At 40.5% G+C, this 16,994-nt stretch overlaps 1 protein-coding gene across 1 annotated transcript in view; it reads right to left on the bottom strand.

Moving 5' to 3' along the window:
• LOC124555311 overlaps positions 1-16,994 on the bottom strand; it is a 471,119-nt gene that overhangs the window by 92,020 nt on the left and 362,105 nt on the right. The window contains exon 20 of the mRNA XM_047129186.1: positions 5,530-5,654. Coding sequence (XP_046985142.1) covers positions 5,530-5,654 — 125 coding nt within the window. The remainder of the gene's footprint in view (positions 1-5,529; positions 5,655-16,994) is intronic.

Below are 16,994 nucleotides of genomic sequence, written 5' to 3'. Positions count from 1 at the left end.
CATTGCTTGTCTGTTAGCACTGACAAATCTATGCAAACACATTTGCTCTCAGTCATTAAGCGAAGGTCATTGGCCACTGTGTTGTCTGTGGTGAGAGGTAATGGCTGAATTTTGGTATTCTCAGCACACTCTTGACACTGTTTATCTTGGAATATTGAATTCCCTAATGGCTTCCAAATGGAATGTCCCATGTGTCTAGCTCCAACTACCGTTCTGCTTACAATGTCTGTTTATTTCCACTATATGGCCATAAAAATGCCAGAAACCTTTTCACATGAATCACATGAGTACAAATGATGGCTCCCATGAATGTAGCACCATTTTGACCTTGTGTATGTCATACTAGCACCATGTGTATATGTATACATCACTATCTCATGATTTTTGTCACTTCAGTGTAAAATGAACATATAAAATCAATGTCAAGGAAGGCAAATGGAAGACTTCGATTTGGTGGATGGTAGACTTGGATTTGGTGGAACGGTTCCAGGAAGGTGCAGTACATGTATGAAGGAAATTACATACTAGTTACAGAGTACTGCTCCAGCATTTGAAGTCCTTATCAAGTAGGCATGGCAACAGACATTGAATAAATTCACTGATGAGATACTGTGAATGTAACAGGTTGATACAGCTCATATGAAAATGCTTTGGAAACTTAATGGAAATCCTTGAAAGAAACACGTTATAGTTTTTGCAAAATCATGTTGGGGTAGTTTAGAGAACCTGTATCTGAGGAAGACTATGTGACAATTCTGCTGCATTGTATATCTCATATTGAGATAACGAGAATACATACTCTTCTTCTTCTTTAACGTTTACCTTTATCCTATTCCTACACAGGGATGGTATGGTTATTATCGAGTTTTGAATTGTGAATATGTTAGAGGGTGGTTGGATGCTTTACTTGTCGCCATCCCTTCATCCAACCCCCACCCCCCTCCCCCCTTCTCTGGCCCCCAGCCCCTGACAGAATTTGTGAACCCCCAACTGTGTGCGTGTAGTGATCCATGAGAAAGAGTATGAACATTTTCTAAATGTTGGTGAATTGTGTAACCCAGGTGGTATGTGGGTACCAGCCTGGTATTCACTTAGTCAGATGGGGGAAACTGCTTATAAACCACACCCAGGTTGATTGGCACACTGGCCCTCTGCCTCGTGGATTCCATCCAGGGCTGGCGCACCTGCCCAAATTCTGGAAGTGACGTGGTAACAAGCATGGCTATCCATGTAGGAGGTATCCATATGTACATTAACAACATAAAAAGATGTTCTTTTCGTATATTACTAAAATATTCTTACCATTTTGTACTAAATAACCTATCTTAAAATACTGAGTACATAACTGTCAATATTTTGAGATATAATAAGTTTTGTGTACTTATTGAAGAACAACACATTTTCTAACTCACAGAATGAGTTCTTATCGACACCAGCAAGTGTTGAATTTTGCCACTCTTGAAAAACTTTCTGCAGATGGATACCTGCCTGTTTCCTTGTACATGAAACCAGCACCAAATAAAACTGCTATGACATCAATTTTTTAAAAGTTTAGACAGTCTGTAAAGTCTAAACTGTCTTAAATTCTACTTTATGACATTACTATTCTCTGAGATATAATTCACCCCTTACTTTTAAGCCAACAAATCCATGCTCCTCAAATTTGGGTGAAGAAAATCTCCAGTGACATAGATAGACTTCGTATTTGGCAATGCAGTTTTGACATTTTAAGTTATCCCAAAATCAATAGACATTGGGTGAAATAAGTAAGAACCCACTGAATTGGTAATAATATGAGTGCAAAGTCCGAGAGATGGCACCACCGGCAGGTATCGAGGTCATGTTTAGTTAGTAGCATCTTTGGAAAGAACGCACACCAAGTTTCAGCCATATTGGTCTATTTCTTTGTATTTGGCGTTCGTATGAATCAAGGAAGTTGCGTGATTGTCAAAAAATGGACGAAAAAGATTTTTGTGTGGTGATTAAACATTACTTTATGAAAGGCAAAATGCCTCAGGAGACTAGAGAGAAGCTTGATAAACATTATGGTGACTCTGGACCTTTGATTAGAACAGTTTATAAGTGGTTTCAAAATTTTCAGAGTGGGACACATGTGATGCTGAACTTTCTGGACGCCGTGTGGAGGTTACGACTCCAGAAATCATTGATAAAATCCATGATATGGTGATGGATGACAGAAGAATTAAGGTGTGCAAGATTGCTAGTGCTGTGGGCATCTTGAAGGAATGAGTACATAATATTTTGCATAAACATTTGGACATGAGAAAGCTATCCACAAGATGGGTTTCGTGACTGCTCACTCTTGACCAAAAACGGAATTGTGTGAAGTGTTGCAAGGATGGTTTGCAGCTGTTCAGGAAGAATCTGCAGGACTTTAAGTGTTGTTTTATAACTGTGGATGAAACATGGATACATTACTATACTCCTGAGACCAAAGAACAATCTAAACAATGGGTTAACAAGGGGGAATTTGCACCAAAGAAGGCAAGACCATTCCTTTGGCCGGAAAGGTTATGGTGACTGTCTTTTGGGATTTGCAAGGGTTAATCCTCATTGACTATCTTGGGGTGGGGGGTGGGTCCTACAAAATAACTGTTACGTAAAAAATTGATACTTTGTGCTCTTTCCGAGTTAATTAGCATTGAAGTTAGCCAATCAGGTTGTTGTGTGAACAAATTCAAGCAGCCTGCCAGATACAATTAGTGTAAGTTTTCCCCATAGCATAGTTGATAGTGCATGAGACTGCTCAGCCTTTGGCTTGGGTTCAGTCCTTACTTCTGTCCCATATTCAAATTTTGTATGACTCTCTTGTTCAGTTTTAGGAAACCAAACAAATAACATATTTGGTGACACCATCTCTGATAGGCCACTTGAATTTGCGGGGACAACTGTCTGTCTGGCTAACTTAACTCAGAAATGGTGCAATGTATTAAATTATTTCTTAACAGTTATTTCTCAGCATAACCTACCCTGCAACACTCTTACAAGCTTTTCAGACTGTTTCTGATTATTCTGCATACACATTTGCCTGAAGGAGTATAGACCAGCTTACTAGTAGGTGCTAATGCAAAATTGTTTTGAACACATGAAGAAACAAAATATTGAAATGGAAATAAGCAGTTAATGTATAACAATTCCTTTCATGAAAATTTCTTAAGAAAATATCCTGCAGTAAACTCTTATGTGGCAATGTTGACTGAGATACCACGAGGGGTTGTTCTGCCTCCATGCACAAAAGCCCATTTTTCACAGTGTATAAGAGCTGTGTCTTAAATTTATCTTTTAAGTGCAGGTGAGCATAATGGATGGGTGTGGTTTCCTGTTTATTTTGTACAAGTATCATGAAGAATAAAGGGAGAGGATGAAACTTGGTCCCTGCACAAACCAAATATCATCATCATCATCATCCCTGCACATTGCCCACTCATTAGAGATTAGATTACATTAGATTCAATTTTTGTTCAACAGACCCAAAAATGAGATGATTCTCATGGAACATGTCAGAAAGTATAACATAAAAATGTAAAACATTTGAATATAACACTTTCTACCCTGATCATTTGTTAGGAGATTGTTGAAATAGATGAATACAATGTGGTAAACTGTAACAGCTAATATTTACAGAATTAACATGCTTTCAGAATGAAACATTGTTATACACTACTAATAAATTTATCATACACAAAATGCCTAATCTTGCCTGTTGTGACCAAGTGCTGTCAAAACTGAAATCTAACAGTCATTTTTACTTAAGCTGGCTCAACAGTCTCTGTTAAGATATTTGTCTATAGAGTAGAAGGAGTTGCCTATTAAAAAGTCTTTCAAACTCTGTTAAACTGTGCATTATCTGAAACCAAGTTTTTAATGGTTGCTGGCAATTAATTGAAAATGTGTGTTCCTGAGTATTGGGCCCCTTTTTGGACCAAGGTAAGTGATTTTAGGTCTTTATGTAGATTGTTCTTATTCCTATGCATCGAGCTATTGTATGGAAATAGAGATATATTACTTGCAACAGTCCGCCCTCGGTAGCTGAGTGGTCAACGTGACAGAATGTCAATCCTAAGGGCCCGGGTTCAATTCCTGGCTGGATCGGAGATTTTCTCCGCTCAGGGACTGGGTGTTGTGTTGTCCTAATCACACCATTTCATCCCCATCGATGTGCAAGTCACCAAAGTGGCATCAAATCAAAAGACTTGCACCAGGCAAACAGTCTACCCGACGGGAGGCCCTAGTCACATGACATTTACATTTCCTTCCAACAAATTTCATTAAGGAATAAATATACTGAGAAGCAGTCATTAGAATACAAAGTTCCTTGAACAGGTTCTGACATGATGTTATTGAATTTACACCACAAATGATTCTTATCACACGCTTTTGCACCCTAAAAACTTTTGCTCGGTTTGATGAGTTACCCCAGAACATGATTCCATATGACATAATAGAATGAAACTAAGCAAAGTATGCAAGTTCTTTTATATTCATATCTCCTACGTCTGATGTCATTCTCACTGCAAATACATACTTGTTTAGGCACTTAAGCAATTCTGTGGTATGCCCTTCCCAACTGAATTTATTATCAAGTTGTAATTCCAGAAATTTAACACTGCCAATCTCTTTGATCTGCATGTCTTCATATGTTACACACAAGCTGGAAGGAAATCTATTACAGCTTCAGAACTGCATATAGTGGGTCTTCTCAAAGTTTAATGACAGTGAATTAGCTTTAAACCATTTATTAATGTCAGTGAAAATTTAATTAGCAGCTGTTTCTAAATCTGTACTTGGCTTGCTACTTATTGTAATGTGTGTATTAAGTAGCAAGTCAAGTACAGATTTAAAAATAGCTGCTAATCAAATTTTTACTGACATTAATAAATGGTTTAAAACTAATAGCATCAAGGGGGCCTCTGGGTACAATGTCCCATCCTGATAGATGGATTGTCATCTACAGTGCCACAAGCTCTCACTCTATGAGATGCAATGGAGAGATTTGGAATTTAATCCATGACACCAGAGGAAAGTCTGGTTGCCACACTACTACCTCCCCTCAGCTTGTCAGCTAAATACTGGTGGTGAAAATTTCTTCCACCACCAGGACTCTGGCTAACTACAAGTTGAGTGCCACCACATATGCATGCAGTAGAATACTGATCTACTTCTCTGAACACAACTCCATACATTTCTCTCCTTTATTTTTATTTAATTTAATTAATTAATTAATTAATTTTTTTTTGACAAAATAATTTTCACCTGAAAATCTTGAAATTAAGTATAGGTGGCTATATTTGCTACTGCATGTAATCCTATTAAAAGATATTTGCCTGCATTTGTTTTGCTTAAAAGATTTCATTTTTTTATTTTTCAGAATTAGTTGTTAATGAACTTTGTCAACAAGAAAATAAATAAGAAAATTCTAATAATAAGTACCATATTTAATTGTTTATTAACTGTAATAATAAAAAACTGAAAATATCATTATTGGGCAACTGCACACTTCAGACCTACTTGGAGCACATTCATTTTCCATGTAGTCCACATCAGCAGAAACTCTTCGAAAATGCTGTGGAGTTGTTCTCCTAGTTTCAGGGGTAAGTTTGCACAGTCTCTCTCTTCCATAGTAAGTTGCTGACCTAAAAAAATTAAATACCTACATAAATGTCAGAAAAGAAAAACCAATGAAGCTAGCATACTTGCTGAGACAAGAAAGTTACAACACATGCAGTCTGACAGTTCGTAACTGACAAAATAGAGCCCATTGCAGAATTTTCTATTTATGCAGTAAATATATAGTAAATGTACTACATAATAATTTAATTCTCTTTTATCTTCTTCTTTTTCTGCCATTAATACCATATTTTCTTGGGGTCACCATGAAATTATTGGATTTGTCAAAGTTGGTGGTAGCCCCGCAACCCCCAGATATGGAATTTGTGTACCCCCAAATGTCAGCATCGAGTGTTATTCCATGTGAAAGTGTGTGAACATGTTCTAAATGTTTGTGAATTGTGTAACTGAAGATGGAAGTGTCTACCAATGCAATAAATAATTTATATTAATATATTACATTTAATTGAATAAATATACCAATAAATTTATTTTATTAATATTAAATGATTATTTTAATACATATATCTACCTAGGAGTATAGCTACTTATGTTTTTAGCTTAAAATAGGTATACAGATACTTCACAAGCCACCGCACAGTGCATGGCAGAGGGTACCCGGGATCAGTACTTGTCATTTCCTTTCCTGTTCCATTCACAAACAGTGAGGGAAAAACGACTGCTTATATGACTCCATATGAGCCATAATCTCTCATACCTTATCTTCGTGGTCCTTACATGCCATGTATGTAGGAGGCAGTAGAATTGTTCAGCAGTCAGCTTCTAATGCTGGTTCTCTAAATTTTTCTCAATAGTATTTCTTGGAAAGAATGTCTCCTTCCCTATAGGGATACCCACTTGAGTTCCCACAGCACCTCCACAACACTTATGGGTTGTTCAAACCTACTAGTAACAAATCTAGCAGCCCACCTCTGAATTTCTTCAATGTCTTCCTTCAATCTGACCTGGTACGGATCCCAAACATCTGAGCAGTACTCAAGAAGAGATCGCACCAGTGTCCTATATGTGGTCTCTTTTACAGGTTAACTACTCTTTCATAAAATTCTCCCAATAAATTGAAGTCAACCATTCACCTTCCCTACCACAGTTCTCACATGCTCATTCCACTTCATATCAATTTCCAATGTTATGCCTAGATATTTAAATGACTTTACTGTATCCAAACAGTACAGATTTGATTTTCCTATTCATCCATATTAACTCACATTTTCTCATATTTAGGGCTAGCTGCCATTCATCACACCAACTGGAAATTTTGTCCAACTAATCTTGCATCTTCCTACAGTCACTCAACTTCAACACCCTACTACACGCCATGGCATCATCAGCAAACAATTTAGATTGCTGTCCACCCTGACTGTTAAATCATTTATGCATATAGAGAACAAAAGTGGCCATATCACACTTTCCTGGGGCATTCCAGATGATACCCTTGTCTCTGATGAACACTTGCCATCAAGTACCAGCCTGGTATTCACCTAGTTGGATGTGGAAAATGTCCTAAAAAACACATCCAGGCTGATTTGTACACCAGTTCTCAACGTTACTCCAACAGGTGTATTTGATCTGGAGCTGGCATGCCAATGTGAAAAGGTGTTTGGAAGAGTCATTGCCACTGTGACATTATTGTAATTGTTATGTATTTACAGGGTATTCAGATCTTTCCATTGAATGAGTTGCCTTATGTGTCAACAATACATGAAATTGCATTTAGTCTTACTTCTTTATAAACTACAGTTCAGCACATAATTTTACTTTGACCTATTCCAGTGTTTTATAAACAGATTTAAGTAACATCTGTCAGTTTTTACTTAAAGCTGCAATTTGTTCATAAATTAAATAAATTTCGTTGCTCAGAACTGTAGAAACACTTTCAAGGAAATGGAAAATGATTACTGTTTACTGTGCTATCAACGATGTGAGCACAGGAGATGGATCTCAAACTCATATCGGAGTAAAGTAGGGAAGGATATTGGCCACTTCACTTTTAAGGGGCCACCACATCGTTCATTTAAATTAATTAAGGGAACCATGAGGAAGCCAAATCTGGGTGGTGATTTGCACCCTGCAACTGTCAGTGGTGAACTGGACTGATACATGCTGTTTCTACAACTGGCTACATGATGGGAGGTTACCAAGCATCATTACATATTTGGCTAGAGCAATTATAAATGCTCCTACCTAAGCTAGTGGCAGCATTCCTATGGTGCTATACATTTGGCTGGCACAGTCGCTGTACCAGGTACTGGTCAAATGTGCAACTCAGCTGCTACAGCCTCATTGAGCAGTATCACTGACTGAGTGAAGCCACTGATCTATGAGCTATCAGCTAGCCCTGATAGTTCTGAACTTCAAAATGGATCTGCTGAGGTGTGGATGCCACACAGCTGACATCACATGATACTCCAGCCAATCTCTGAGAGACCTGGGTTCAACTTGGGGTGCCTACCCATTCCTTTCAGACATCTTGGGCTGCAAACTACATTTGACAGCATAATTGTCTAATATTGCTGCACTGACAAGCTGACACCTGACTTGCATCACTAAGGATCCGCTGTTGCCAGCTACTGTTGTGGTGCAGCAACATTGCACTGCCTTGGCATATGTCTCAGTGGTTACTATCTGTGGACTAGCTCCTTGGCATCTTTTGCTGGAGTGCTGTTTGAAAGACACCATGCTCACTGCGGAACTGAAGATCCCATCCCACAGTTTCCCCTCACATGACACTGCAAAAGTAAAAAAAACGGCCATCCTGCAATACTGGTGTTGTTGTGTCCTACTAACACACGATAGAGGGAAGACAGGGGCTTGAGGGCCATCTCCAATTTCATGCAGTGAGGAGCAAATGTAGAAAGACAAATTCCCACTGAAGGCAGGTTGATGACTTGGATCAGTGCCAGACATTGTCACGAGGCACCTGCAAGATGTATGGTTTCTGGGACTCGACAGGATGCTTTCAGCAGGAGACTCACAGTATTCAGGAGTCTGATTAACACTATTTATTAGCAATCAGGCTAACTACTACACTGAAGGCTAATCATACATATTAGAAAAAGCAAAGGAGGCAACTGGTTGCACAACGGAAGTCAGTGTCTGAATCCATGGGTTGGGTGCTAACAGAAGTAGTGAACACTAGTAACATTTTGAGTAGAAACTTTGTGCAGCACTCCAAGTAAGAAAAACAGACATGTTGGAGCTTATCTAGGCTGGCCACAAGTGACACATATTTGGAATCTGAACAATCCTCTGAATACAAAAAGATGGGTTCTTGAAGAATTGGGGTGGTGCACTATTTCTCCCTTCCTAGTTGACCCACCAATCCACCAGCACTTAACAAGCTTTGGGCAATCTCATAAGTTGCTCTGCACCTCCAGGGCACATTTGGCCAACCATATGTAGACTCCTCCCCCCTCCCCCCTCCTCCTACTCGGTAGGTAGGGGTGCTTCTGGACTTGACATTATCAAACTCCAAGTTTTGGTAGCAACAGTGTTCAGCTGAAAGCTAAATGTCACTGTTGTGCCTATTATGGCCAGCAACATAAATGTTTTTTGTCACTTGGCTTCACCTTCAATCCTTTTGTGTGTGGGGACTGCTGCAGTAGCACTCTAACCTGTGTAAACTCACTGACATTGCAGTTCTCAGGAGCAAGCATCAAGCTTGCTGTCTCTGCTAAGACGTTTCTTTTCATGGCCATCTTCTACTATGACACCTTACAACAGTATCTAGGTAATGGATGGAGTTACCAGTTAATTCTCTGAAGTGAGACTTCTCTCCTGGGACAGCTGCCCAGAGCATTAGTAATTTGTAGGGCTCTACTGCTACAGTTTGTCTCTGGTAACCTAAATGTTACCACTTTTGTCCACTCTCTGCATTGCATCTCTGATTTCCTATCTAGAAGTAGCCTCGATGGCTCCCAACAGCCTTAAGCATAACAACGTACAAGTCATTACGTAGTAAATATATGACAGTGCTGTCCAGCTGTAACAATAGTGTCAAATATGGGGATGCACTATACGCACAGTGAGTGGGGCATTACCTTACGAACTGACAGCATATAGTTCAAAAGTTCAGAAGGGTACATGGCTATTGCCTTATGAGGTAGTTTATAGACAGAAGGTGCACTCATCATTTGAGGCATTAAAACCTAGAGTGGGTGGAAAACAGTGGAGCAGTGCAGAATTTTGCAAAAACCTGTAGACAGTATGTTGCCAAGTGCAAAAAGCACCAGCGCTGAGTCACTGTAATGGAGATCTCGGCCTTGAAGTTTCCTTAGTACTGGTCATCATTCGTGTTGCCTCTGTCCATCATCAGTCAGAGTCCTCAGCTCACCTGATCTTCCAGTCCATACCTACCAACCCAATGGATTGACCACAATGTTTGACCAAAGTGAGGGAAATTTTGGCTGTAGCAGTCACCATACACCATTTGATGGAGTGGTATACACAATTTGATGGAGTGTGTAAGGAAGAAGAACAGACAATGTTTAAAGTGTCAATAACAGTGTGTGTGAGAGAGAGTGCTAAACAGGGTCAGGGGGAAAATGTAGACACAGTAGTACCATGTTGTTTTAATAGTTCATAGTTTCAACAGCAGCCTGGAATTCATATGGCTGAATTCTTCTAAGGAAGGAGAAAATGTTGCAGCATCAGCTTCAAGCAGGCCTTCCCAACCAGCCAAAGAATATGTGGGCCAGCCACTGATGTAATTCTGCAGCTAGATACTCAGTAGTGAGCTGAATTTCTACATGCTATATCACTGCATGGAATTTCTATAACTGGCTATGTAACATGAGGCACCTCCTGTCATAACACTGCTGGTTGGAGCAACTAAAATACTCCAAGTTAGTATCAGAATTCATTTGGCACCACTCATTCAATTGGTACAGTGTACACACCAGTCATCTGTCAAATGTGTGGCTAAACTACTACAGCATCATCAAGCAGCATCACTGACAAGGTGAAGGCACTGATCTGTAAGCTATCAGCTATCTCTGAGGATTCTGGCCATTATGTGAGTACCATCACCTGACATTCCAGTCAGTCTCTGAGGGTCATGGGGTCAACTTCATGTGCTTGCATGCTCCTGTCAGATGCCTCAGGCCACAAGTGATGCTCACCAGTCCAGTCTTCTAATGCCATTGCACCGCTGAGCTGACACATGAGTTGGTCAGAAAGGACCCAGCTGTCACCAGCCACTGTTGAGCTGTGTTACCACTCCACTGCCTCAACATATGTCACTTGCAGCTTACTAACCTGTCTCCTTGCCTTCCTTCATCATAATGCTGTACGAGAGACAACAAACAATAAAGAATGTTTTTGTTGAGTAGACATTTTCAACACTGGGCCTGCTGTGCTACTGGAGGTCCCACCTCAAAGCATCCCACATGTGCCACTCTGAAGTCATAAATGGCCATCCTGCAAGTCTGGTGTGAACCAGCTGTAATAATACAGGCATATTTGTCTGTTGAACACTCTGGGAAAATACAGGAACAACTCTTATGTGATTAGCTACTGGTGAAAAGAGAACTAATAAGTCTTAATCAAACGCAGTATGGTTTCAGAAAGGGAATATTGATAAACAGTGCCGTAACTCAGGTGATTGCAACCGCTGATAAATGTTATGACAAATATTCCATAGCCATCATGACAGATATCACCAGAATATCCAATACTCTTTGGTGGTCACCTTAGTTTGTGAGATTTTGGCAGCTGAAGTTGCCCAAATGTTTGTATAACTTCTTCATAGGCAACTGTCCTAGTAGAGTAGTGACATGGTCACCTCCTGATATATAATCTCAAAGTAAGTGCCCCAGGACAAGAAGAGTAACTGTTGTGAGTTATGAATTTTTTACAGTATCATCCAACAAAGAGGAAAGCACAGATTGTGGTCAGTGGGTAAGTGGTGCCACTCAGAGAAACCATAACCTGTTAAACCGCTCCTGTATCAGTGTACCTACTAGTGGAGGTAAAACAGTTCAAGTTTATTGGGAGATGTTCAGCTAGCAAAATATAGTAACAATAAGAAATACCAGTAACAAAAACTGTGTGTGTGTTCCATCCAAATATGCATTATTTTGTCAAAAACTACCATTATGAGACTTGTGGCTGTAATACTATAAGGTTTGTAATTGAAAAAGAAACCACATACAAGAATGATATAAAAAGGTTTATTTCAATCAAACCATGGCAAGTTCCAGATTCCTTACAAATCCATCTTCAGAACGTTGTTATAGGTTTCCTTGTTTTCTTGCTGAAGCCTCTTTTTGTATTTGTTATTGGTTTCCTGCAGTGGTGTATGGTTCTGTGTGATGAAATCACCCCATGTTTTAGTCACGAATTTTAAAATCAACACATCTGTGGATATGCAATGTGTGAGTGCTGTTCAATCCATGGAAAACACATAAGACAATAACATTCTCTGTTTAATGGCAGCAAAATTGTGTGTGCTGCTGTTCAACAAAGAAAGGTGTCATGTCAAAAGTTTTCCGGTAAATTTAATAGCACTCATACAGTGCACGCCCACAAATGTGTTGATTTTAAAATTCACAATGAAAACACAGGGCGATTTCCTCGTGCAGAATCATACAGCAAACCAAAAACAAATACAAAATGAGGTCCCATAAGGAAATAAGGAAACCTGTGACAACCACCTGAAGATGGATTTGTATGTAATCTGAAGCTGGTCCCTTTTTTAAACCATACTTGTGGCTGGTTGCTGTTTTGACAATTTTAAACTTGGTGGGTGTGTGTTAGCAACAAGTTAAGGAGAAAGTTGGAACTGCAATTTATATTAAAACTACTGTAATATTTAATCAACAATATTAGGAAATGGAGAGATTGCTACTCACCGTAAAGATGATCCATTGAGCTGCAGACAGGCACAACGAAAAGACTGTTAGCCTTCTTCAGTCATAGAAAGCACACACAAACTTACACAAGCAAGCACACCTCATGTACCCATGACCGCTATCACTGGCAGCTCTGACTGGAATGTAAGTGCCATGTGAATAGCAATCTGAAGTGGGGAATGGAAGGGGGAGGGATAGGAGGGTATTGGTGGCCTCCAACTAAAGCCAACCTAATCCCAACACTGAACCCTGCCTCTCCCAGTTCACACCACCACACCTCTATGATACCCTGCACACAGCTTCTACATGCTGCCCAAAATCCACAAACCCAACAATATGGCTGCCCCATTGTGGCTGGTTATTGTGCCCCCACTGAAAGAATTTTGGCCTTCACTGACCATCATCTCCAGCATATTGCCCATAATCTAGCCTCGAATGTCAAGGATACCAACCTCTTCCTTCACCAACTCTCCAGCACACCCACCCCTTTACCTCCTGGATCCCTACTTGTCATGGTTTATGCCACTTCTGCATACACAAAAATCCCTCATACCTACAGTCTTACTGCTATTGAACATTAAGTTTCTCAATGCCCGTCAAACTCCAAACCCACTACCTCAATACTACTACTTTGAAGGGAAACGTACAAACAAATATGTGGCACAGCCCTGGACATCTGCATGGCATCCTAGTATGCCAACCAGTTCATGGTCAATCTAGAAGAGCCCTTCCCAGCCTCCCAAAATGCCAGACCCATAGTCTGGTTCAGGTTCACTGATGATATCTTCGTGATAAGGATGCAGGTCCAAGATACCGTATCTTCATTCCTCCACAACCTCAACACCTTCTACCACATCCACTTCACCTGGTCCACCTCAACCCATCATGCCGCCTTCCTAGATGTTGGCCTCCTCCTCTCTGATGGCTCCCTCCACACTTCTGTCCACATTAAACACACCAAGCACGAACAGTACCTGCATTTTGACAGCTGTTAATCCTTCCACACCAAAAAAAACCCTCCCATACATCTTGGCCACCTAGAGATGGTGTATCTGCAGTAACAAGAACTCTTTTGCCCAGTACGCTGAGAGTCTCACACCCAGGTCTTCTTCCAATCACTACAGATCTCCTGTGCCATTTTTCCTCACACCCCCAGGTCTCCCACCACACCCAAGAGCCAGCCACAAAGGAGTGCACCCTTCATCACCCAATGCCAGCCAGGACTGGAATAAATGAACCATATTCTTCGCCAACCTCCACAACATCCCATTCCTATGCCACTACCAATCCCAACCCTCACCACAAGGATCATATCCCTGTGGAAGACCTGCAAGACCTGCCGGCCGCGGTGGTCTCGCGGTTAAGGCGCTCAGTCCGGAACCGCGCGACTGCTACGGTCGCAGGTTTGAATCCTGCCTCGGGCATGGACGTGTGTGATTTCCTTAGGTTAGTTAGGTTTAAGTAGTTCTAAGTTCTAGGGGACTGATGACCACAGAAGTTATGTCCCATAGTGCTCAGAACCATTTGAACCTGCAAGACCTGCCCAATCCACCTACTCAGTACTTTCTATTCCAGACATGTCACAGGCTTATCCTACCCCATCAGAGGCTGGGTCACCTGGAGTAGCAGCCATGTCATATACCAGCTCTGTTCCAATCACTACATAGCTTTTTATATTGGTATGACTACCAACCATGTGTCCACCTGGATGAATGGCCACTGCCAAACTGTGTCCAAGAGCAACATAGACCATCCTGTGGCACAACATGCAGCTGAACATAGCATGCTTGATTTCAATGGCTGATTCAGTAGCTGAGTCATCTGGCTCCTGCCCTCCCCCACCAGTTTTTCTAAACTGCACAGATGGGAGTTATCCTTATCCTGACAACACATTCTCTGCTCCTTAAATTATGCCTGCCTCAACCTATGGTAACATACTGTCCTCACACTCTCCACCCAACAGTTTCCACCCCTCTGTCCTGTCACCTCTTCCCTATTACCTCCCACCGTAATTGCATGCCGCCCTCTGTCAATGCACCCGCTCATCTTTTCCTGCTCCTCTTCTTTTTCCTTTTTCATGCCATCCCCCCACCCCCCTCCCCCCACCACCTCTCTGCATTACACCCTCCCAATGCTGTACCTGTTGGCAGTCTAGTCCTTGCACACGTTGCCAGAAAGTACTCTTCTCACGATCCATGTATACACTGCTATCCCTTCCCCACCCCCTCTGGATTGCTACTTTCATTCTATGTGACAGTTGCATTAGGGTTTGAGCTGCCAGAGATGACGGTCATGTGCATGTGAGGTGTACTTGCTTGTATGAATGAATGTTCATACATTTCATTTTCTTTTTCTGATGAAGGCTGTGGCCGAAAGCTAACATGTAAGTGTATTTTAGTTGCACTTGTCTGCAACTTAACATGTCACCTCTATGGCAAGTGGCAATCTATATTTTCCTTACATTTTCATAGTCCACACTATGATTTACTATTTATTGCAAATGGTCTGCATGTGGCCAAATGTTTATAATATTCTTTTTATTAATTTTATTGTTATAATTTATCAGTTTAGCATGGATTATTTAGCTTGGGGATTCTGCTACCATTGTTTTAACACACTTAACACAACATTATTGCATTCTAATGATGTTATATTTCTGTCTAAATTGTAACTGTTAACTGTAGGAGCACTTTCAGTTTACTTGAGATTACTTTAACAGTCTACATCTACATCTATGTAATTGCTCTGCTATTCACAATAAAGTACCTGGCAGAGTGTTCAATGAACCACCTTCCAGATGTCTCTACCGTTTCACTCTCGAACGACACACAGGAAAAACGAGCACTTAAATTTTTCTGTGTGAGCCCTGATTTCTCTTATTTTATAGTGATGATCATTTCTCCTTATGTAGGTGGGTGCCAACAGAATGTTTTGACACTCAGAGGAGAAAACTGGTGATTGAAATTTCATAAGAAGACCCCATCACAACGAAAAACGCCTTTGTTTTAATGATTGCCACTCCAATTTACGTATCATGTCTGTGACACTATCTCCCCTACTTCGAAATAATACAAACCGAGCTGCCCTTCTTTGTACTTTTTCGACGTCATCTGTCAGTTCCACCTGATGGGGATCCCACACCGCACAGCAATACTCCAGAGTAGGGCGGAAAAGCATGGTGTAAGCAGTCTCTTTAGTAGACCTGTTGCACCTTCTAAGTGTTCTGCCAATGAATTGCAATCTTTGGTTTGCTCTACCCATAATATTATCTATGTGATCATTCCAATTTAGGTTATTTGTAATTGTAATCCTGAAGTATTTAGTTGAATTTACAGCCTTCAGATTTGTGTGACTTATTGCGTAATCGAAATTTAGCTGATTTCTTTTAGTACTCAAGTGAATAACTTCACACTTTTCCTAATTCAGGGTCAATTGCCACTTTTTGCGCCATACAGGTATCTTATCTAAATCAATTTGCACGTCGTTTTGATCATCTGATGACTCTACAAGAGGGTAAATGACAGCATCATCTGCAAACAATCTAAGACGGCTACTCAGATTGTCTCCTATGTCATTAATATAGATCAGGAACAATTATTCAACAAAATTCTCTGGGTCATTTACCATCCATTTCAGACATTAGAATAAAACCCTTTTATTAATTATTAATTTATCATTTATTTAATATTTCTGATTATGTGTCAATTTGCATTTCTAGCCAATACATAGACTATCTGACTGCAAGAGTATAGGTCCAACTCACTACCTGCAGTGAGATTAACTGCAGGGAATGGAAGCAGACATGTATAGCTCAACCCTACAACATTATTGACCTATCCTTTTTTAAATAGAGTCATGAACAACCCAATTACCTAGGTATATCTATACGGAGGTAAAGTCACATGCTACTGCTCATGCTGCTACTCTGAGAAGCTGCTCTAACCCCAGCAATTGGTGCAATACTAATGGAATAAACACAATAGCTACATCGTTCTCGGGCTTCTCTTGCATTTTTTCCACTTCTTTTGTTTGTTTATGGCAAAGGGCTTGCTGAATCTGCCGCTAATTGTAGCTGTTCTTATGAAAAGCTGTCATCAAGTGTTCTAGTTCTCTGTGAGACTCCCCATATCCAAGAGGATACAAGTCATTTGTAAATATATTCCTCTGTGCAGAATTATGGTAGCTGCCTGCAACTTCTTGCAGTATATGTTGCAGCCTCTTGTATGATCTGCTCTCCTTTCTACCTAGATATCCAGTAAGAGGAGAGTCCATCCCATTCAACCTCCATGGCAGCAAAACAAACTTGACAAGCTGTGCCACCAAAGAAGCTATTTGCTCAGTAACTTTTCACTCATTATCAAATACCATGACAAATGTGTTGTGCCAAACTATGTCACAGTGAGGCATTATATTGACTCAGCAGCAGCTGCAAGAATCAAGAAGCTGCCAGCCTATCCTTGCTGTAGGAAAGTGTGCACTTCACTCACTGGAATCTAT

Source organism: Schistocerca americana, chromosome X (genome assembly GCF_021461395.2).
Source record: "Schistocerca americana isolate TAMUIC-IGC-003095 chromosome X, iqSchAmer2.1, whole genome shotgun sequence".
Taxonomy (NCBI): Eukaryota; Metazoa; Arthropoda; class Insecta; order Orthoptera; family Acrididae; genus Schistocerca; species Schistocerca americana.
Note: the sequence above shows the minus strand (reverse complement) of the source record. Positions and strands in the feature narration are given on the sequence as shown.